Source organism: Triturus cristatus, chromosome 4_2 (assembly GCF_964204655.1).
Source record: "Triturus cristatus chromosome 4_2, aTriCri1.1, whole genome shotgun sequence".
NCBI classification, from domain to species: Eukaryota; Metazoa; Chordata; class Amphibia; order Caudata; family Salamandridae; genus Triturus; species Triturus cristatus.
This window is the reverse complement of record NC_140586.1, coordinates 174,252,347-174,276,287: the sequence shown is the minus strand read 5'-3', so window position 1 is coordinate 174,276,287 and position 23,941 is coordinate 174,252,347. Positions and strand designations below refer to the sequence as shown.

The following is a 23,941-nucleotide window of genomic DNA, read 5'->3' as shown; positions in this document are numbered from 1 at the left end:
CTAACAACCTCTGTTCCAGTCAGGACCCCCCCCCCCCACACACACACACAAACACACACTAATGTGCTCGAGCTGAAGTCTATCTTCCTATTGCTGAAGGCCTTCTTCATCCCTTCCCTGGGAGTGGCGTGACTGTGTGTCCAGGCACAGCACACTTATGATTGATGTCAAATGACAAGGGAGAACTCATTCAGCAGTCTGGGTCGGGAGGTAGGCTGGATCTGTGGGCGTTATACTTTCAACCACCCACCAAGAGGGGGTTCGGAACATGCAGGCATTGAGTTCCTGAACTCCATGTACAGGTGGCTTCTTTCTAGTGTTTGAGGTGCGGCACCACTGTGTTCTGCCTTAGAAGGCAATGAAAGTGTTCCCCTTGTGTGTATTGGGTGGGCAGAGAGTTCTGGGGCCAGGAGGGGGAGTTCCCGGTCAGTGTGCCCTAAAATGTCCTCAGCCCCTTCATTCACCTGGTGCTCGTTTCCAAAGTGATCCATAGGAACGGAGGAGAAGAGTGTAGAAGATGGTGGCGGTGCCATCCACCCTCCTCTGGACAAACAGGTTTCGATTCTAGAACTTTCTGCATTTGACGTCAGCGTTCCCTTCCTTCATCCAAAGATGGCCGACTGGCTATCACAGAAGGGGAGCACGGTGCTCCGCCCATCTTCCGCCATCCATGAGCTTGAACGGTTGGAACCCGAAAAGCCAGTCAATTGGGCATGTCCCAATCTAACATTTTTATCCTGATGCCTGTCAAAAAATAATAATATACTAATAATAATCCTTATTTGTAAAGCACGAATATATCACCCCATATGGTTTCAAGGCGCTAGGGGCTGTCAGGGAGATTAAGTGAGCTATTGCCCAGAGTCACATGGTACTGAGCTGAGCTGCCGATCGAACTGTGATCCCCGCGCTCTGGAGTCAGCCGCTCTGGTTGTTGCGCCACACCTCTCTCCACAAATCCTACAATTAGAAGCAGTATCAGGGGAAGTAGCCGCATGTCCATCACTGGCTATAGACAGAGGTGTTTTCATTGTTTTGTGTACTTTGAGCCAAGTCATTTCTCATGTTAAAACCTGGTTAACTCTTCTGGAGATCCTAAATGCGATATAAGCCAACACAGACCCAGGACCGGGAACTGAATGTTTTGCCCCTTCCGAATACCATAGTGTAGTTCCACTTTGATGGCTGTTGCACTTGTTTCCTCCAGTTTACCCGGTCCATCCCACGTGTGCTTTAAATGTGGTATTCTCCATTTTCTCACAAACGATGTGAGCCTTCAGTAGTCGCAAGTAAGATTGGATTTTTTTAATGCAGCATGCAGAGTTGGCGTGCATCAAACTCTTGCCTATTCTGAAGTAGACACAACCTCTCATAAGGCTAAGGTTGACTCTGAAACTCTGTTCCCCTTTCTTTGCAAACTCCTACATCAACTGGAAACTATAGAGATAGAACCACCCTTATGAAGAGTCCTGAATAGTGCAGTCCTGGCAGGAGCTTATATGCTTCGGACCAACAGTGACATGTGCAAAGGCTTTGAGGTCTTGGAGGATGGAATGTCTGAGGCACCAGAACATTCAGTGGATAGAAAGCAATGTCTGGACCAGGTGAAAATATCCTTAATAAAGGTATAAATAAGCAATAGAAAAACCAATAGGTCTGGCTCTGGCCACCACCCATTTGATTTTTTTCTGTGCTTGTTTTGCTTTGTCATGCTTTTCGCAAAACTTTGTTGTTGGCGAAGCTGCCAGGACTTGTCAATATAAACAAAAACATTGGATAAAAGCTAAAATAGTTTTGATCTCCAAAAGCACACATTTCCATAGTAGTCCCTTGCACTTTATGGACCTACTTTGGGCTTGGATGGTCTCCTTGTGAAAGGGTAAAATGCTGTCACTTACAGCGAAGTTAGCCAATGGATCACCCTTTGCCGCTTGCTGTATGCTTTAGTGGGTAGAAGAACAATGTCAGACCAATATCTGAAGAAGGCTTGTTGTAAGCCTCTATATCTAGGAACATTATATATCACATTTTAGTAATACCAAAAGGTCTTGGCTAGCTTCAAAACTAAACAGAAATGGTAAACACCCTATCAGTAGAGAGTTAATACGCACATCAGAAACTCATTACCCCCAGGTCCCTCCTGTCCTCGTCCCATTCATGACAAAGAGGCGATAACCATCTCCCGACAGAAAAAAAGAATAGAGGAATGCTGGGACCCTAACCCCAACCCCTCCCACTGGGAGTGCGCAAGCAGTACTTACCCAGCATTCCACCTGTTCTTTTTTCTGTCTGTGAACAGGAATGGGACGAGGTGCTGGTGCTGCTCCTGCTAGGCTTGAGTGGCAGTTTTCTTCGGTACCCCGTCCGGCTGCCTGGCTCTTCTGGACAGCGTGTGTGCTGTTCAGCCTCTGGCAAGCCTGGCTTGCCGGGGGGCTTGGTTTTCCGGCTGGCTCTTGAGGTGCGCAGCAGCCTGCCCTTTGCGGCTGATGCGCCGGCCTCCCGGTCATTTCCAGGTTGGGGGTGTGACTTCCTGAGGCCTAGCCGAGTGGTTGACGTACCTCGGTCACTGGGTGACTCTTCCTGTTCCTGCTTCCCTGGCGAGGTTGCTGGGTGTTAGCCTTGGGCTGACTGTGGAGGTGGGGGCCTTGTTCAGAGTCTGCTAGCTCCCCTCCTCGATGAGTAACACATAGCGGTTTTCCTGCTTTGTTCTGTGCCAGGTCTTGGCCAACTGGCCTTGAGATGCCGACCTCAGGGCTGGGGAGCCTTGTTCGGGTCACGGCATTGGCTCTATATCATGTGGTCCAGGGCGAGCCATGTACTCTCCCCATGCCTACCACAACTGCGTGTGTCATTCACTGCTGCTCATTTCACTTTAGCGCTGGTGCTCGTGCTGGGGTGCTGGTGCTGTGCTCCGGAGTCCACCTGCTCTTATTGGGCAATGGATTATTATTTGGGGCCTGCAGTCATGCCACCGTGGGTGTCCTCGGGGGTGCCTCTGTTTACCTCATGTTTGCGGTGCTTTGGGGACGATTACCCCTCCTTTGCAGTGGCTTGCTGGCTGCAGTAGCAGGATTTGATGTTGTGGTGCCTAGTTCATGTGTGGCGGGGGGCTCTGATATTCTTGTGGTTCTGGGCTGTTCTCTTCCTCTCCGTGCCTTACATTGCCTGGATCTATCTGTCATGCCACTGGTGCACATGTACGGAGCTTTGTTGTCTTCTGCACCTGGTTTTGGCCTCCAGCCAATCCTCCCTGGTCGCCCCTGCTCTGGTCTGCTGTCAGTGGTTGGGCTGGGTTGGGCCTGGTTCATTCTTGGGCCTACCTTATTTGTGTCTGTTCCCCTCTCCGGGGTATGTGGGTGTCCGCCTGGGGTTCCCCCATGATGTTGGGTTTGTTCCCCCTGCAGTGGTGCCTTTGTTTGGTGTTCTTCTTGCTTTGGCCCTCCGTTGGCTTTTCTTCCCTGCCCTCAGGGGTTCGGTTGGGTAAAGCCTGGTTGGTCTCTGGTTTGGGGTCTGCCGGGTCTGGCCCGTACTGTAGGCCTTTTATTTTGCCTCTGGTGGGCCGTCTGGCCGGTGGGTCGTCTTGGCCTGCGGCCATGACTCATTGAGTCCTCCTGCTCTCTTCTGCTCTCTGTGGTTCTGCTGGTTTGGGCATGGTTCCTTCCTGGTTTGGTGTCCCCCTGGGGGCCAAGGTGCTATCTGCTGGGGGTTGCCCGGGCACTTGGGGCTGGCTGTGTTGCTGGGTTTGGCTTGGTCTTGGCCTGGTGGTTGGCTGGTACCTCTGCAGTTGGGTCCTGGTCTTTGTGGGGTGAGGTGGTCCTGCCGTTTGTGGGCTCGGCCCACTGTTCTTTGCCTGGGCGACCACTCCTGACTTCCCTGCGTGCCCCCCTTTGGCCCACTCCTGTTGTTGGTGTCGGTCTGTGAACATTCCCGTCACTCCATCATCTCTCTCTCCCCCCTCACACCCCCCCGGGGTGCGGTCATGTGGGGTTTGTCTTGCCGCTTTGGGTGCTTGCTCACCTTGCTGCTGGTTTTCCCGGTGCCTGTGGTGGTGGTTCGGGCAGGGTTTTATGCCTCTGGCATCTCGGCTCCCTCCTGTTCCTGGGCTGTTGCCCCTCTGCAAGCAGCTCTGTTTTCTGGGTCCATGTTTCCCTGTTTTGTGGTCCTTGTGGCCTCTTGCTCTCCTCCGTCTTGTTATGTCTTTGCCGGCTGGCCTGCGGCGGGCTGTCGCTGTGCTTTGGGTTCTAGTTTCGGTTCTGTCCCTCTTACGGTATCTGCTCCCTTGTTGGGGGGTGTGGGCTGTTGTCCTCCGAGTGCGCATGTCTCCCGGTCTGGTTGTGGGGTTTTGGCTGTTGCCTCTGTTTTCTGTTGGGGCGTTGCTGTTCTGTTCTCGGCCCTCGCTCGTCCGTGCCTTTGAGCTGTTGCCTTGTTTGGGTTACGGTTCTGTGTGGTCTGTCGATGCTTGGTGAAGGGGCTCTGCCGACCTCCCTGCCCTTGGCTTTTGCTTTTGAGCTGCATGGTCATTCCCCGGGTGCGTGTTGGGCCCTTGTGTCCTCCTGGCCGGGCGGGTTGCATGGCTTGGGCCCTGGCTTCCCAGTTTTGGTGGTCTTACTTGTGGCTGGCCCTTGGGGGGGTTTCCCATGCTCCTGCCTTCCTCTGGTGCATGCTGGGCCATGACTTTGGTGTGCCTGTGCGGTCTGCTTGGCTTGTTATTGCTTCTGTGGCTTGGCTGGTTTTGGTGCTGTGGCTGTTGGCCCTGTCCTGCACCTTCCGGGCCTGTGTGGGTTCCGTGTTGGTGGCCTCCTTTCTTGGCTGGCCTGTCTGTGGCTCGGTTGACTGGCCGCTTGGTCCCTGTGGAGGCGTTTCTGGTGGTCTTCTTGTTTTCTATTGTTTCTTTTGGTCTTGGCCCTTCTACTGCTGGTGATGGGGCTCCCTTGGGGTGCTTCCTTGGTGTGGTCCTGGGTTCTCTGGACCGTTTCCTCATCTGGCTTTTCGCTTGGTGGGGCAGTTGTGCCTCTTCTCCGGTGTTTAGTGTATGTTCCTTCTCAGGGGCTGTGATTTCCTGCTCCTGTCAACCCCGTGGTTTCCGTTTGGGGGGTCCTCCTAGGGGTGTTTTGTTTGGGGTTGCCCTGGTCTTGGCGGCCTTAGGGGTTCGCCTCGCCCACCCATACTGTTCTGTCCTTTCATGTCTGGCCCCAGCTTGGGTTGGGTCCGGGGTCTGGTGGTTTACGCTTCTTTGCCTTTCCTTTGGTTTGGCTCTGTTGCTGGCCTTGTTCTTGGTGGGGTGTTGGGGCCTTCCGGAGTTCTGGTCTCTGGCTTTTCCTCTGTCCTTTCCGGTTTGGTTTGGTTTGGTGCTGGGCTCTTGCTACCTGGTCCTCCTAGTTGGCCTTTCGGCCCTGGGGGCTTGCCTTGTTGGGCTGTGTTCAGGGGGTTGTCTGAGTTTCCTGGCCTTCTGGTGTGTGTCTTGGCTTTTGTCTCTTGGCGTGTCCGTGGTCTGCCGCTGTGGCTCCTTCTCCCATGCTGGGTGCTTGGCAGTTGTACTGTGTGGGTTCTCCTGTTTGGTGCTGGAAGTTACTGCCCTGGGGCCTGGTGCTCCTCTGGGGGTTTCAGTAGCAGTGTCCTCTGGGCTCTCTAGGGTGCTGGTTCGGTCTGGGGGGGTCTGGTGTATGGTCGGTGCTTCCCACCTTTCTGGTTTGGTCTGTGTGGCCCTGTCCTTGGTTGGTTTCTTGGGTTTGTGTCTTGCCCTGTTGGCAGGCCCTTTTCCTCTTTCTTTTTTGGGTTGGAGAGTTTGTCCTGTGGTTGGCCCTTTTTCGCCCTTCGTGCCTGGTTGATCAGGGATTGTAGGATCTTTCCTTTCTTCACCTTATCTTCCTTTGGGGTTGCTTGGTTGTCTGTTTGGCTTTCAGGGCTCCATTCCGTTCTGGCTAGGGATCGCTCTGTGTATGTTCTGCTGCCTGATCATGGTGGCTGCCTGGTGGTGCTGAGCTTGTCTGCCTTTTGTCCGGTAGGCATCCTTGTGGGGTTTTTTGTGTCCTGTTGGGGCTTCCTTTTTTTTGGTTCTCTGGCTTGGGGGTCCCTCAGGTGTGTCTCCTTTTCGGCCTTGGTTTCTTTGGCTTGTTGCCTTTGTGGCTTTCTCCCTTCAGCTTGGTGGTTTGGGGTTTGACTTTCGTGGGGCCTGGGTGCTCTGTTTCTTATTTCTTTGGTTGGCTGCCTCCTTGGTGTCGATGTCGCCTTCGGCTTTCCGGGTTCCCAGTTTCCGGGCCTTGGTTGCGTCCATGTTGGACTGGTCCTGGCGTGCTGGGGGGTTTTGGCCTCCTGGGTATTTTTTTGTGTGGCCTCCTCACTGTCCTTCTGTTGTTGGTGGCCTTTGGGGGTTTCTTGGCGGGTTCTCATCCTTCCTTGGTGGTTCGGTGGTTCCTGGTGTGTGTTCACTGCCCTCTGGGTGGTGGCTCTGTTTTTTTTGCTTTGGTCGTTTCCTGCTTGTTTCCTGCTTGTTTTGTGCGGCCCTGCATTTTGGTGGGATACTTTCCGTGCTGTGTGCTCTGCCTGTTCCCTGCATTTCTCCTTTTTTCTTTCCATGGGTTACTGCTTCTGGTGTAGCTTCCTGGGTGTGCTTGGTGATTTTGGGAGGCTGAGTTTCTGGCTTTGGTATTCTCTCCTTTGTCATTAATGGGACGAGGAAAGGAGGGACCTGGGGGTAATGCCATATTACTTACCAGTAATCTTCATTACTCCTGGCCCTGTTGTACTCATCCCATTCTACCTCACGGACGGCCGGCCTACCTGTTGAGCTTGGTAGTTCAGGTGGAATGCTGAGTAAGTACTGCTCATGTACTCCCAGTGGGAGGGGTTGGGGTTAGGTCCCACCATTCCTCTGTTCTTTTTTCTGTCGGGAGTTGGTTATCTCCACTTTGTGACGAGGACAACGGGACCAGGAGTAATGAAGATTACTGGTAAGTAATAGGGCATTAGAATGAAGCAGCAACAGTTAATATTCTTTGTGCTTAGACATCTGTATCTTGTATTAGTCCCTCAGGGACTGTTTATCTCCATTATGAAGCAAGAAATAGCTCCACAGGGAAACCAAAGGACTTTTGAGTTGTGACGATTATAGTCATCTTCAATCCCCTTGTACAGCCACGAGCCGAATGATACTGAGATCCTGTGTGTTAACACTAAGCGGGAGCAGTTCTAGCAAGGAGTATTGCGGAATGGGGTGTGTTGGAATAAAACATTCTACATGCAGCTTTTTCATGCAGATTACAGAGGCGGACAACGGTGGACACACTGACCGCACTTCACCTGCAGTGTTCCCTTAGTGTGATCATCAATTGTCAATTAGGTTTGGTGTTCACAGACTACTCCAGCACCAGCCGCTGTTTGGTGCTAACTGCAACGCAGAGAGATACTGAGCCCAAAAGTGGAGTGGTGCACCACCTGTTATATGTGAAAGGAGTAGTAACAATAGAGATAGTGGTATAGGTGATAGGTTACAGGTGCCTAAAGGTATATTCACCAAATATTATGAATAACAGCTTTAGTTATTTTGGTGCTTAAAGGTTAGAGAGAACCACCCGCCTCTCTAAAGTTTTGTGGCAAAAGCAACAAATAAATGTACATTAATATCCAGGCACACATAAATTATTACTGAACTTTCTTCATATGACATAGTATTATGCAAGGTACAAAGAATCAATCCATTTCTTTCTGTTTTTCTCTTGTTTTTCCTTATTTTTAATAGTTCTTCATGTTTTCAGTCAATATGCAGTTCCCAAGCCAACACGTGTTTCGTCGCCTCAGTAGGTTGTACATGCGACTTGATCACGGCTGAAAAGAATCGGTATATGTAGATTTGAAGTGAGGCGATAATTCCAAGCCACACTGGTTCTGTGGCGTGAGGAGAAAACCCTGTAGGGACTGTAGGGCCGTTTTCCGTTAAGTATTCTTTACTTTGTAGAGAGATTTCATATCTGTATTATGTGAAGAGTCGAGCCTCCGATACGCGTACTACACTCCTCAACGCCGGACTCCAAAATGCGAGTCAATGTGGAGTCCGGCGTTGAGGAGTGTAGTACGCATAATACTATGTTATATGAAGAAATTTCAGTAATAATTTATGTGTGCTTGGGTATTTAATGTATATGTGAAAGGAGTTGTTTTCAATAAGTATCACAGTCTTTTTTGAATTTGTTTTTTAGACAGTCTTTTATTGTGAAGATTCAAATGTAGAAAATGTCAGCCAACGCGTTTCGTTCATAGCAATGAACTTCTTCAGGGCAAAAGTATTTGTGCCGTCTGAGTTGTGGTGATCATAAACAGAGCAGCTGCGAGGGCCCTCTTCACAATAAAAGACTGTCTAAAAGACAAATTCCAAAAGACAGTGATACTTTTTGAAAACAACTCATTTCACATATAACAGGCGGTGCACCACTCCACTTTTGGGCTCATGCAGCTTTTTCATAATTAGGAGTCTTTCGTATAGGGGACTTGTTTATTTAGCCAGCAATCCAAGCTGTCATTATTGACTCTGGAAGGAATTACCCACCTGATGTACTTAGAAATAGCGTTCTTTTCGGGGAGAGGAGGTCATTTATAGTCTTTCTTCTACTCCAGGTTGTTCCGTATTTAGACCTGATGAAGATCTATTTAGATGTCAAGAAAACCTACGCTTCATAAGGGGGTAGAAACGTTGATGGTTTTATATGCTGCCCGTATTGAAACTCCAATATTGGGGCATCTAAGGACAGATCTAAATTAGCACATTGATGAAAGACTTTATATTGGTATATATTGGGCCAGTGCATCAAAGAATCTGATTTGTTCTTTTGTTTATATATGCAGTCACTTTTTGTGGTGCGCTGGACCGGCACTTTTTAGGTCTCGCCTAGCATTGCTGCGCACATGCGCAGATCGCTCGGTGAGATTTAATGCAGATGAGTACTTTCTTGAAAAGTGCTAGAAGCCCTGCCCCTTATTCCCATTGGCTCGCGTCACTGTTTATGTTAAACGGTGCGCTGCCATTGGAAATAAGGAGTCCGGGGTGCCTCCTTTTCGGTTTTTTGGCCGGCCCACCCGGACTGGCTCGCCTGCATTACGGCTGTCGTGACGAAGTTTCTTATCAGAAGCTTCGTCACGCTGCCTTGCACGCGCCAGTCTGGTTCTTTGATTGGGCCAGACAAAAAAGGAGACATGGCGCTGCGTGTTTATGTTGCATCTCGCTTTCATTTAAAAGTGAAAGTGCGATGCGAAAATTAACAGCGGATGCCTGGCGAGCGTTTGTCTTCTCTGCTTCTCAGTGGAAATCTTCCACCTACGTGCACAGAGCTTTCTCGGTTACTGGGGCCAAGATGTCAAATCCAGTTCCCTTTTTATTGCGATCTAAAGTGCTTTTCCACTTTGTAAAATATGTGGAAAACGTGACTTTTTAACCAGCAGTAGATACCTGCTCTTTAGGTTTGTTTGTTAAGTTTAGCTCTGAAGCGTCATTTCCGTGCTATGTAAATATTGTTAACCTGTCATGAAGCAGGACGACAAGGGTGAGAACCACAGACAACACTACTGGAGACTGAAGACTACACTAAGGGCTTACTTGGGTGGAATCTTGAATGAAGAAGGGGCTGCAAGCTTGGATTGAAGGATGAAGGCGGGGTGGTGAGCCTGTACAAGAAAGACTCCAGATCAGGAAAGAAAGAAAGGGCGCCCCGAACCAATGGGAATGACTGACTGGGCTCCTAATCCGAAGGGTGGTGAGCATGTAGGGCAGGCCCGCCGCCTGCTCAGTGCTGTGGCTGCAGCATTGCCGGGGGAGGCCTGCGCCGTGTGTAACTTCCATTTTCCGCTTGTTAAATGTCAGCTTGCGGTTACACTCCATTCATTTTTCAGCAGCTTTTGGTAAAGTAAACGCGCGGATGAAATGGCGTGTATCCTGCCTACCTATGCACAAGAGCGAGGAAGGGAGGGTCTGGCATGTGCCTGGCCGCTCCCCACCACCAGTGACCTTTTAGCGGCACATGACTGCTGTGCAGTGCGCCCCGAATGCGAGCATCTCTGCCCCAGATGTCCGGGTCTTTGAGTCTCACCAGCTTGTTGAGAAATGCCCCGGTCTCCCGCAGACAGAGCAGCCCACGTCTGCAAGTACATAACGGCAAGTTACCGGGTGGCTCCATGTCACAAAGGACGCACTGCTACAGTCCTGGGATTTAGTTTAATGCCCTACTGCATTCTGGGAGTGGTAGTCCGGTTTCACTCTAGATAACCCGGTTGAATAAACATACTTGGAAGCGACTAGTCTTTAAAAGAAAAGTCCATGACTTGGAGTAATCTCGTAAAAACTCGAAGCCCAACAGATCAGTAGGGCTCTGTGTTTTTTGTGTGGCTAAAGTCTAGTGACAAAAGTCAAACCGGTAGGCAAAGCAAACCTGTGAAGATAACAACAACAATAATAGTAATAAATAATAATTCTTAAAAGCAAATACTGATGATAATAATAGAAATAACATTACACTGATTACAAAAAGAATTGTCTATTGGAACTCAACTTATAGACTTTAATTACAAAATTAAAATAGTTTTTCACATTAGGGCATTAGCTGTCATGGGTCATTGAGACATAGAGCTTTACTGTAACACTGAGCGTCTTCTTGGGGAGCAGTGAGGACCCTCAACATGCTTAGGTCAGACACAAGAGGTTGAGGAGAGGCGGGATCCAACCACCTTTAATAAGTGGGGTCAAGGGTCTCACTTGTTAGGTCTCGCCTGACCCAGCGCATGCGCTGGTCTGGCGAGACTTATTGAGAGGGCTCCTAAAAGTGCTACCAGGCCAGCCTAGAGCTACAGTGCATGTGCGCGGGCGCGCGCGCCGCGCTTTACCGCGATTTACTTTCACTTTCGCGGCCTCTTTGATGTTTGATCGCGATCACTTTCACAGCCGCTTGGCATAGCCAATAGGTCTCGCTTTGGGGCCATATAAATATTTAGTTATGCAACTGTTGCATGGCTAAACACTTATAAGGTCCCAAAGGCGAGACCTATTGCCGATGCCAATGCTTGTTTTTTTTTGCCTGTGACCCACAGCTGTCCCCTGCCCGACAATCACCGGAGTCAGAGCATGGCAGAATGAAGATGGGCTGCTATAACAGCTCCATCTGCTTTAACAAGGTCTGTTTTGCCTGCACTGTTCCCAATAAATGTTGTTGCTAGTGCTGGTCTAATGCTGGCATGTTTCTCCTCATTTGTTTGGTTTATGGCTTAGGTGCCATGCTTTTTAGGTCTCGCCACCAAGTCCACCACCACCACCAGCACCACCACCATATCCACCACCATCACATCCACCACCACCATCACATCCACCACCACGTCCACCACATCCACCACCACCACACCCACCACCACGTCCACCACCACCACCACATCCACTACCATGTCCACCACCACCATGTCCACCACCACCACGTCCACCACCACCACATCCACCATGTCCACCACCACCATGTCCACCACCACCATGTCCACCACCACCACGTCCACCACCACCACCACATCCACCATCAGGTCCACCACCACCACCACCCGTAACAGGTAAAGTGTCACTGGAGGGCAGGGGTAATAGGAGTGTCAAGCCCGGCTGTACATGGGACATTTAAGGATGCATTGGGTGCGAGAAGATGGGAATAGGGGCTAGAACTTCATTAAGTTACAGCCATTTGCTTTGCTATACAATACCATGAGCAAAGCAAATGGCTTTAACTTAATCAACGGCGAGACCTATTGTATTTTCAATGCTTGTTCACCTAGCAGGTATGGAGCTCCTTATTGTTTGACAATTATTGGCACTTCCTATGAGCACTCCTATGCAGCCGCTCAGGATGGACCTGGGCATACAACCTATTGCAGATTTGGTCGCCTCAAGACCGGTAATGTATTGGCGCCGACTATGGAGTACCCCCGAACTTGTTAATTTTCGGGAGGAACTTAAATCTATTTTGTTGATTCCAAAGGCAGGCGCCATTCCCTGGCTAGCATTCGTAAAAAAATCGCTGAGGGCAATAGGGAGAGAAGATCTTTGGCTCACACCTGAGGAGTCGTGCCCTTTTCTTTCAAAAAAGTCTTTGGCAAAAACCCTGGAGGAATACAATCTGACTCAGGTCTTTAGATCAGCGAATAGCCCTAATCTGTCCTCGGTATTTCTCGAGGTAAAAAACGGCTATTGTTTTGAGCCTGCACTAGATTTGATCCACCCGGTTATCGCCAAGAAATTATATATACAATTTAGGCATGGCTCTCTTCCCCTCTTTTCGAGAACAAACAAGTGGGCTGGTTCTAGTAGACAGTCCTGCCCGGGGTGTGGTGTTCACGAAGAATCAGAGGCCCATGTCATATTTTTCTGTCCAGCCTATAAAACGCCACGTCGAAAATGGATTATCCAGCTTGCAAAAAATACGGGGGCTAGGAACTATAGAGACCTGTTTAGGTTGTTGAAGTATGACCCTTCTCCCTTATTTGTCACGGTGATTGCCAAATTCTTATTCTCAATGTGGTTAACCAGAAAACGACTACTACCACAATAAGGTAAATCCTGAGATACTACCCATCCTAAATATAGTGCCTTTTTCTTTTTTCGTGAGGGTTTATGTGCTTGCTCGTATGTTCTTATATTTACATTTTTAACTCTGTATTATCCTTCTATTTATTGTTTTTGTATCATTGTGATTTATGAACTCTTATGGCTGATAGCCGAAATAAAGTTTTTCTGACTCTGACTCTGACTATATGAATTATTGTTCTGCAAATACTGTAAAAATATAGGTTATTCACTCAACAACTGAGCTGTTTGGACCTACATGTTTTTGGATATAAATCCTCATATGAATCAATCACATAAGCAGTTGTGCAAATATTGCTTTTGATGATGGGCAATAAATTCTATCCGACAGCCCCACTTGAGTTTATGTATTATATGATACCCAGGATCTGAGAAACACAGGGTTACCCTGATGAGGCTTAATGTGTAGATTTTAATGTAGCACCCTGTCAAAGACAGCAGGCCTTCCTTATGTCTAATGACACCATTTATAATGTGATATTGCATCTAGTATATGTGAGGGCTATATGATTATGAGGTTCAGTACTCACTAGGGGTGAAATGTTATATGAGGTTGTCCCTTAAAGTTATTTTCATTTATCTAAATGTATATATTTGTAATTTAATGCACAATATTTAGTTGTGTCCTTGCAGTAAGGGTACTTTTCCTTTTTAAAAGGAAAAGCACTTGATGAAAATTCATGTGATGTTGCTGTGTGCAAGTGAATTGAGATTAATAGTCCACACCACCTCCCCTGAGAAGTCCTTGGACTGCTCTGTTTCGCTACCCTGTGAGTCAAGTGCTTCAATGGAGTACTTAGTTCCCGGTAAAAAGACAATTGTGTCCTGTTTCTTGTGAAGGACTCACATCCTTTGCAATTATTAACACGCCTTCTTACAGAGCATATGTGTTTCCTGCAAAAGATATCTTATGCAATCACTTTTGTGTTTAACGAGGTCACATACCACATACATTTTAGCAAAAGTCGTGACTTTCATGCAGATAAAATGTACTACTTTGTGAGCTTCGTAGTGCTGTGGTTTGTGAAAAGAAAACCTGGCACACTGCTGCCTGAGTGGCAGGATACAGACCTCGACAGTCCGTGCATTGATCCACTGAGACATCTCTCTGGCGCACCTTCACTTCCACGGAATGCTGAGGACAGGACAGGCGTGCACGGTCAGCCTTTGAGATTCACTTTACGGATGTGTCAGTCTAACAACTCCACTCGCTCTGTTGCCATCCTTTGACTCACCTCACTGATTGTGTAGCGCTTTGAGGCATCCACTCCGTGACATGCAGTGATTTATGAATCACACATATCCTGTCTTGTCTTTTAACTCCCTTACTGACCTACCCACCCACGCCATACATTTTTTTTTGCACACTGAAAACCACATAACTGCTCACGCACACACATGCGCGTACGTGCAGACACGCACTCCTCGCATGCGGAGATGCGGTTTAATCCCTCACAGGTCAGGGATATCTCGTCGAAGGTCGCTGTTGTGCTTTACCGCTTTATTTTCAATCATTCGTTCCTCACACGGCCGGTGCAGGTTCCCCCCACAGTCTCACAAGACGCAAACACGCCTCCTACAGAGTGACAGGCTCATCATTTCAACACGCGCTCTCGAGTACACGCCTGACGTCAGAAGCGCGGGCTCGCTTATCGTTAAATTACGGGAATGGAAGTGCCACAAGAACGGTGCGGCGCTGGGTCTCGCGTAACATGGCGAGCTTGGGAGTAAGGCAGATAAAACATCCTCTAAGCGAACTTTTTAATTACGCATTGAAAACAGAACGAGCCAACTGGTACATGACAAGCATTGCCATAGCCAATAGGTCTCGCTTTTGGGACTTTATAAGTGTTTAGCCATGCAACAGTTGATGTTGTTGCAAAAAGGATATTGTGCTGCACAGGGCCAGACTGGCTACCGGGCGTTTTGGCATGCTGCCGAGCTGGGGGCTGATTTCGTTAATGGGGACCTGTGTGTGCTGAACGAAATTCGTTTTGCTTTGTTTATTTCGAAGCACACACAGGTCTCCATCAACGAAATTAGCCCCCACCGCAGTGACATCAGCCCCCAGCTCGGCAGCATGCCAAAACGCCCGGTAGCCAGTCCAGGCCCTGGTGCTGCATAACTAAATACTTATAAGGTCCCAAAAGCGAGACCTATTGGCTATGCCAATGCTTGTTTATTGTTGTCCTCCAAGAATATTATCTGTTACACTCTTTTCAAGGTACCACTGCAATTTTTATGGCTGTATACAAGAGTCATAGATTTGCATCAAATAAAGAATACATTTACTTTGTTTTGATTTTACCTGCACACGCCTTGAAGTGATCATTATAGTATAATCTGCAACACGCAATATCTTTCTCGTAATTTATCCTAGAGTTTTTTATGCTTCTCTGAGCATAGTGTGTACACCCCAATATCCGCATGGCTAATCCTCAGCACACCCATTAAGTTGACTAACAGCATCATGTTTTATAACCAATCTCGCACACCTCCTGTTAGTACATGTTAGTAGATGGGAATGTACACATTTGAATCTTTCATGGGGAAGGCCTATATTGTAATCTGCTGTGATTCTATAGCGTGTAGGAAATTAATCAGCTGGAATTTTTCTCAAACTTTCTTGCTGTCTCCATCGGCATTGTCCACTGAAAGGGTTCCTCTTAATTGTAGTATTTTAATTGTGTCTGGACTCATCTGTCTTTTAGATTGCCTTTGACCTCTTGCAGCAATAGCCCCTTTCCTTCGCCACTAAAATAGCTACACCTTTAATATTAGTCGTGAACATTCCATAGCTCCCACCCAACAGGCTTTGAACTAGCTTTTTTCTTTGCCTTCAGGACATTGAACACAGGTGGTGCAGGTGAAGTGGAAGGAACCCGGAAGTGGGCGGGGCTGGTAGACTGCTTGCAGTTGGGGAAAGGCTGCAGAAGCAACCGAGGTGTTGGCCTCCTCAAAACTGCCAATTTGTACGCGCTCACTGGGTAGGAAGATGCAATCTGGTGTTGCAAGCACCGCTTCCGAGTGCCGGGGGATCGAGGGGAGGGAGCACATTGGCCAAACCTCTCCCTGGTCTCTTATTGGGAGTCGCTGCTGAAAACAATTAGAGGAGGAAGGCGAGGCCAGCATCGGCCCCGCCGCCATTATGGTGGTCGTCCGTGCCCGTCTCGTTGGCCCCGCATTGGCTAGGGGCCGTGCCCCGGAAGCGATTGGATCGCTTCCGGGTCATGGGAGGCTTCCCCGCGCCCCGGAAGTGATCCGATCGCTTCCGGGGCGTGGGGGACCCTCTGGCACAAACCAGTTTCATCTGGTGGATGGGACGACCCTTTAAAGCCGGGGGGAGCGTGAAGTGCAGTCTCTTGCTCTCCGCTCCCCTCGGCAGCACACCCCTCGCATGTGCCCCCTCCCTCGGGAGGATATTTAACCCTTTGTTCCCCACCCACCGTCCCTGAGATAGAAGTTTGTTGAAGCAAAGTATGGTTGATGTGTTTTTTCCACAGGGTGTCAATTATGAAGAGAAGTTGAATGTAAATGCCTTTTTTGTCGTGTTTTAGGCGGTATTCCGGGTCGGGCGGTAAGGTCATCGGTTGGACAGACTAAATTGACTAATCTTTTGGGGCGCCTTATTAAGTGGGGCGCCCAGAGGGGAGGGACATGTGGCTCTCACCAGACTCCAAGGGCAGTTACAACCGGTTGGTTGGAACGGTGCGGGGCCAAAGGGAGGTTACGCTTTCCATTGGCTGGTTGGCCACCCCGCACGCGGGCGTAAGTAAGCTGCGCTGTCTGCATGGCCCCTTCATGGAGTAAGTCTTGAACGTATGGGGGTTGCCTGGGGGAAAGTACTTCCGGGTCAGCTGGGCCCCCTGCGCATGCGCACTCTGGTTGGGGTGCGCGGGACAATCTGGATTAGAGGGGGAGGGGCCAGCATGTTGACCTTGCCGTAGGCCCAAAGGAATACGCAGAAATGTGATCAGCAATATGTTTAGACTAGGATAGGAACATTATGTGTTAGCATTTTGTTAAAGCTAGGAATGAATCAAATGTACAGAATCCTGTCTTGGCATTTCTGCGTAATTGTATATTTGAGTATAAATATGTGTGTTTGTTAATAAATACGATCGGGGGTCAACGACCCCCTATTCCAAACCAAATGTTATATTGGTTTTTGTCACAGTGGAGGGGAGGAGGGGGCGGTAGACCGTACCGGACCATATGAATGCTGCTGGCGAAGGAGTGAAGGGCTCAGATGTGGTTTCAAAAGAAAGAGATGGTTTCATGCATGGCAAGCCCTTTAGTGGTTTTTCTGATACCACTACCTGAAGACCACGCTCCACTTGTAGTAAAGAAATAGATGTTTTTTCTATTTCTTTACTTTTGCTCAATCGCGGCACCCGCGCTTTACTTTAACCATGTTAAAAGTAAAGCGCGGGTGCTGCAATTGGGCAAAAGTAAACAAATAGCGCCGTGGGGGAAGAGCACATTAGCCAAGCCTCTTCCTGGTCTCCTGTTGGAGTCGCTGCTGAAAACAATTATATTTTTCTTGGTAGGGATGTTCTAATTTAATTGGGAGCAAAGGAGCACTTATTTGCACGGTAGCCATACTTTTAACGAGACAGAAAAAGCACTTCTGAAAGGGGCTGCCCTGCGTCAATGATAGTAAGGACTATGTTCAGGGTGGCTGCTAAACTTCTAATGAAAAGCTACTTGTACTTCATAGCAAGCTGCATTACATTTAAAGGGGCAGTACCGGAACCTCTCAACCTGCTTGATGTGCTTTTAAACGGCCAGTCACCTCACCATGCTGGATCATTTTAATGGACTGCACCATTATATTTTACCTGGGTTCCTATATATTTAAATGTGCATTATTGGTGCCTGTTTGCCATCTCAGCAAAGAAATCAATGTTGTAATGGGCATGACGCGGACTTACTTTCTTATGCGGGTGAAAGGGCTAACGGTATGACTTACAAAAGGCATTGTAATTGAAAAGTTTTTAACACAGAACAGCCACGGCATGGGCAGGAATAGTGGAAACGATGTAGAAACTGAGGAAGCAAAACAGCAGTTCAGGCTCCCTCACAAATACAGAACAAGTACAACAAAACATTGCCCTCCTCATCACAGTCTTGGACCACTTCAGGCTTGTGCTGAATGCAAGCAGTGCCACCACATTAATCATCTTGAATGTGTCAGTGGCTTTCAACACCACCACTCATCCACTGTTGCTTCGCAAGATGGGGGGAGGGGGTCATCTTGTATGCCCTGGAGTGGATCAGTTTCTTCTCACAGGACAGCCACATGCAGTCTACTCACTACTCCTTTTCCAGAATTGAAACGCTTGCCAAATACGGTTCCAGAGAGCTCATACTTACACCCCACATTTTGTAATGCCTTTATGGACTCATTGGAAGTAAAAGTACAAAAGTAAAGAAATAGAAAAAAAATCTATTTCATTACTTTTGCAGCAATCGCGGCACCGGCGCTTTACCTTTAACCATGTTAAAAGTAAAGGGCGGGCGCCGCAATTGAGCAAAAGTAAAGAAATATATGTTTTTTTCTATTTCTTTACTTTTGCAGCAATCGCGGCACCAGCGCTTTACCTTAACACGGTTAAAGTAAAGCGCGGATGCCGCGATTGAGCAAAAGTAAGGAAATAGATGTTTTTTCTATTTCTTTACTTTTGCTCAATCACGGCATCCGTGCTTTACTTTAACATGGTTAAAGGTAATGCGCCGGCGCCCTGATTGCTGCAAAAGTAAAGAAGTAGAAAAAAACATCTATTTCTTTACTTTTGCTACAATCGCGGCACCGCCGCTTTAATTAAAGGTAAAGCGTTGGTGCCGTGATTGTAGGGACAAGCATGCGTCGCGCTGAAAGTAAAAAACAAGCATTAGTGACGCAGCCATGCAGCCGCCCGTGAAAGTGAAACTGATCTTGTTTGCGATCAAGTGAACATCAACAAAGTGGGGCGGGAAGAAGGGGAACATGAAAATGAATGAGCATGAGGAGGAAAGCCATATGGCGCATCTGCTCAAGGGCACACCCGCGCACATGCACTGCAAGCTTTAGCCGGCGGTAGCATTTTTTGAAGCCCTTACCAAAAGTCTCGCCAGAACAGCGCATGCGCTGGGTCAGGCAAGCCCTAAAAAAGGTGGAAAGGGAACTCCATGACTACTTAACATTTGCACGAGCAGACAGCAGAAAAGCATCGTATTTATTCGATTGACTAATATGATATACCCCACGAGCCTCCATGTATGTCAGCCTGACATGTCAAACAGCCCTGCGGTACATAACATTATATTCATTTAGGTCGGAGAACACATATCCTTGTATGGTTTAGAGTAGACACTGTCCAAAACTGCAGATTTGTGATTGGGGAGGATGTCCATCACCCACGAACATCAGCGAATCACTGAGTAACAAAAAACAGCCCTCCACCCCCCATTTAATTGGGATTAATCCACCGTTACATTTGTGAAATGCCAATTCGGTGGAGAGCGGAGTCCAAAATGACTATGATCCCCACCATGCCAGGCATCACACAGGGCCCCCATGACGCCTTCTGTTCCATTGGATGTCTCTGGGCTAGAACCTTTGACCCTACCAACATTGGTTAATTTGTGCAGGTGTGTGCAGGTGAACCTCAACGGCATTCCTGTTTGGTGACTGGTACTTCTTCTGTCGGGCCTCCTGCAGAGCATCAGAAAATACGTGAACCTCTGAGACCCCATGCCCTATACCAGAATAAAGAATGAAAATGTCTCCTATAACTGTTGATTAGGTAGTAAAATACAACATTATTCAGTGACCAATGGGCCCGGTGTCACTGCACCTGCTGCACTACTGGTAGCTACACCCCTGGAGGTAACCTTCCGGGCATCCACGCTGCTAATCAGCGAGCCGCACCCGGGGTGTACATGGAACTTTTATTTAATTGTTGCAATGAGTTTCTATTATTAAAACCCACCCACATACGCATTGTGGAGAGGGGTGGGGTGGGGGGCAGCCTGGCTGAAATCGTACCCCCTAAATCATTTCACACTCACTTTCCTTGTCTCGAAGGTGGCAATTTAGAAAGGATTCCTGCTTTCTCAGCGGGTGTGAAATCCACACAGATGTATTACAACTGTTTAAATATCTCTCAAATCAGTGTTTTTAACAAGCTCCGATAGGCTCCTTTTAAGCAGCGATGGCATCACGTTCCTGTTTTTGCATCTAGTTTGAGAAAATATTATTTTAAAAGCAAAACACAAGCCCACAGGGAAATTCTGCCCCGAAGAAGGCAAATTAATTTGTAAGTGCACCAAAGGAGGAAGCGAAGAACAATGGCTTTATTCACGATCGAAATCATGAAGTGCGTCTGTGTGTCTTTATGTCAGCAATACACAGGGGAGGAAGTGCCTGGTAATCCTGTAACCTTAGCTGTCCAGGGCACTGCTGGTTGACTCTCATCCAGCCCCTCCAGCCTGTGGAAGAATCCTCTGCTGAGCAGCTAGATGTTTTACAGGCGTGTCTTGTGTTAATAGAGAAGATAATCTATCCCCCGCCCCCATTTCAGCAGTTTTTATTTTATATAGTAGCTGAACCATTTTCGAAAGTTGGTATAGGTTTTCTTTTGGGTAAAACAATTGCATGCATATTTTATTTGGATTTCTTACATTGTCACCCATGACCACTTCAGTAATAACAAGTTAATTATACTTTAATATGTTTATACACCTGCTAAAAGGCAAAAGTAGTGCTGTAATCGTGCGGTGACTGAAACTGAAGCCAAACACTTCCCCGGTGTCACGTGTTGGGCCTTCTTCAGTTTCTTTGTATCTCCTAAATGTGTTAAACTGTGGATGTTGAGTCCAAGAAACCTTATGAAGCTCCGCCCACTGCCCCCCTCCCACTGCTCCGCCTCACTGTAGGCAGTGTAGATGCACCAGGTATTTTCAGTAGATACACTGGAGATGCAGTGTAAGTGGCAATACGTTTTTTCAATGCTCAGAGCACAGGAGTGTTGCCGTCAGTTTGCAGTGAGAGGACACTCGATGTATTCTGGTGTTGGTGGCACTGGATCTTTGCAGTGCTGGAAAACAGAGAATGCACCGCAGGTGTCCCTATATTTTTGCACTGGTCACAACTCGTCAGTGCAGGTGACAGCAGCTGTTGCAGGGCAAGGGGAGATTGCAGTGCAGGTGTCACTGGAATTTTGCAATGTTAAAAGAGATAGGGGATACAGTGCAGCTAGCCCAGGAGTGTCCAGTGCACAAAATACATGGGGATTACTTTGTGGATCTGTGCAGTGCTTTAAAAACAGAGGAGCTGTGTGGTTGCAGTGAGGCGGTCGCTAGGATTTGCAGAGCACAGCAGTATTGTGATTCAGGTGGCACTGGATCTTCGCAACGATGGAAGACTCAGAAGATGCAGTGCTATCTGTCTGTAGTGCTCCTGGCACTCGAGGGTTGCAGTGCGGGTGGCGCTATATTGAGTCCTATTAATGATTACTCCAGGCTTCCATCCACCCCTTGTTGTTTGTAACTGTATTTTCCAGGGAAAAGGAGGGCAGATGTGCAGGTGGCACTGGATCACTGCAGTGCTAGTAGACATAGGGGATGCAGTGCAGTTGGCACTATGTGTTGGCAGAGCTCAAGACAATGAGAGGTTGTAGCGCTTGAGGCAATATATTTTTCAGGGCACAGGCAAGTAACAGTGCCATTGGCACTGCATCTCTGCACTGCTAACAGACATAAGTGTTCGGTACCGTTGGCACTATCCGTTGGAAGTGTTGAGGACACGGGGGGGGGGGGGGTTGCAGTGCATTATAGTTTGCCTGGCACTTCAGGATAGCAGTGCATGTGTATCTGGATCTATGCATCGCTGGCAGACAGTGGATATGTAGTGCAGTGGCACTACGTGTATGTGGCGCTGAGGACAAGGGGAGACAGTGCAGTGTTCGAGTCAGAGGGTCCTAGAACAGTGGGCACATGGAAGATGCAGTGCGGGCGGTTCTCGATACTTGCACCGTGAGAGACAGACAGACAGTGGGCATTGAAGAGGTGCAGTGCCGGTGGCAACAGATCATCGAAGTGCCAGAAACTCAGGAGGGGTGCAGTGCACGTGTGAAGGGTCTTTGCCGTGCAGGGACAGTGATCGCAGAGTGACTGCAACGAAGACAACACTATTTACATTGCTCCCTGCAGTGGACACATGGGCTGCGGCCCTAACATGCAGCAGCTCTTTACAGTGCCGGTGACAGTGAACATGCAGGGCTGCACTGCACTGCAGGTGACAATCCAGCTTTACAGCGCCGGTGGCAGTAAACGCATGGGCGTTGCGGTGCACGTGGCACTGGACCTTAGTAGTGCAGGTGACAGTAAGCGCTGCAGCACTGCACAGACGGCAGTAGAGCTTTGCCGTGCTGGGGACACTTAACGCTTGGGTTCTGCAGTGCATTTATCACCATGTAGCACCAAGTGTCTGCTGTGCTGACACTGAACACACGGCGATTGCAGTTCAGGTGGCGACTGATCTATGCAGTACAGGGTGCAGTGAGCGCACGGGGCTGGACTAATCTCATTAAGGGGAACTGAACACACAGGGACTGCAGTGCAGCCCAGCACCGGGTCTAGATCTGCGTGCTGGGGGGACAGTGAACACGTGGGTGTAGCAGTGCGGGCGGCACATGCAGTGCTGGGACAGCGGACACTTGCTTATGGCTGCAGTGCAGGCGGCACTGCCCCCCAGCAGGCACTGCAGGGACAACGCGCAGGGGGAGCGGGAGCGCATAACCCGTCCGAGAGATACAGCCAGGCGGCGGGCGCACGGGGACCGGGCGCGGACCGCCCAGAAGGGCCTAGGCAGGGGGAGGGCGCCGGGCGGTGGACGGCGGCCCCGCAGTGCTCCCTGGGCAGGAGCCCACATACTCTGCCCGCTCGGGGGCAGTGGGCCGGTTTGAAGAGGCGCACAAGTGTGCGGAGGCATCCGCGCCGGGAGCCAGCAGACCGTCCGCTCCAGGCCCATGAATGGCTGACTGAATGGACTGTGACCGCTAAGAGCCGAACTCCCATGTTCAAAGCCCCGACGGGCAACCAACCGTCCGGGGCAGGTGGGTGCCTGAGCCAGGGCTGTGCCTGAAAGCATGGGGGTGACCCTGTATCCAGGGGCGTAGCTTCCACTAGTGCAGCAGGTGCAGTGGCTCCGGGGCCCAGATGCACGAGGCGCCTATTCCACTATGAATATTGCTGTATTTTAAAATTCAAAGAACAGTTGGGGAGGGGTTCTTCCTCGCACTAGTGCCCACGACTCCCTAGCGTCGCTACTGCCTGTGTCTCAGAGGCCACAACTGCTGTGCCAACTACCCCACCTCCCTCCTGACCCTCCAACTAATACCCCTGCCCTCACTCAATACACGGGTGCACTCACCAGGTCACGAGTCACGCTCTGCTGGGTGGTGGCGATCATGCTGGCACCGGAAGGGCACTATCCTGGCACTGGCGATGCTATGTCGGGCACTGGAGTGGTTATATCCTGGCACGGGGGAGGTTGGAGTGCGTTCCGGCTGGGTGGGGGTTAAGTCCCACACTGGAGGGGTTATTATCCGGCACTCGTGCTTCTATGTCCAGGAACTAAAGTTGTGTCCTGACCCTAGGGATGGGGGGAAGAGGGGTGTCTTAGATCCTTAGACTCGGGTTAGTGCCAGTCGGCTATAGAAAGCCTAAGTCCTGGGCATTTGTGTGGGCACCCGCTGCAGGGCACTGAAGAGTCCGGTTCTTGGGCGCTGGAAGGTAGCACTGGGTCACAGAGGCGAGCGAGAGACTTGGGGGCACTGTAGAGGCGATGTCTTCAACCCCATGGCACCGGAGGGGTTAACTTCTGGGTCCTGGGAGGGCTGGGTCCTGGGTGCCAGATGGTGGTCTTCCCGGCTGGTTCCTGGACACTGGGGAGTGAGGGGCGGGCGGAATGCGTTCCGGGGGGCTATTCCCTGAGTTCCTGGGCACTCATTGGGGAGGCTGTGGGGTCACTCGCCCCTGGGCACGGGAGATACCAGCTGCTCCTTTTCGCGGGGTCCACTTCTCCGTCTCCCTGGGAGAGAGTGGGACCCTCACAGCTCCGCTCCCTTCTCCCGCATTGCATTCAACAGCCCCAGGAACTGTGAGCGAGGCGCCCGCCCCTCCCCTCCCCTCGGGCTGACTCTCTCCTCCCTGCTCACTGGCTCTGCGCCTCTACTCCGCTCCTCTTTCTACGCCCCTCTCCCCCTTCCGTTATCCACCTCTCACCTACTCTGCACCGACCCGCTTCCCGCGCTCTCGCCTCCTTCCTCTGCCCGTTTCAGTCACATCTTCACACAC

General features: G+C 49.5%; 1 protein-coding gene across 1 annotated transcript in view; it reads right to left on the bottom strand.

Moving 5' to 3' along the window:
* Positions 1-23,713, bottom strand: part of LOC146833288 (inactive dipeptidyl peptidase 10-like) — a 574,623-nt gene extending 550,910 nt beyond the window's left edge. The window contains exon 1 of the mRNA XM_085601000.1: positions 23,016-23,713. Coding sequence (XP_085457126.1) covers positions 23,016-23,054 — 39 coding nt within the window. The 5' untranslated portion in view covers positions 23,055-23,713. The remainder of the gene's footprint in view (positions 1-23,015) is intronic.
* Between the last annotated feature and the right edge of the window lie 228 nt (positions 23,714-23,941).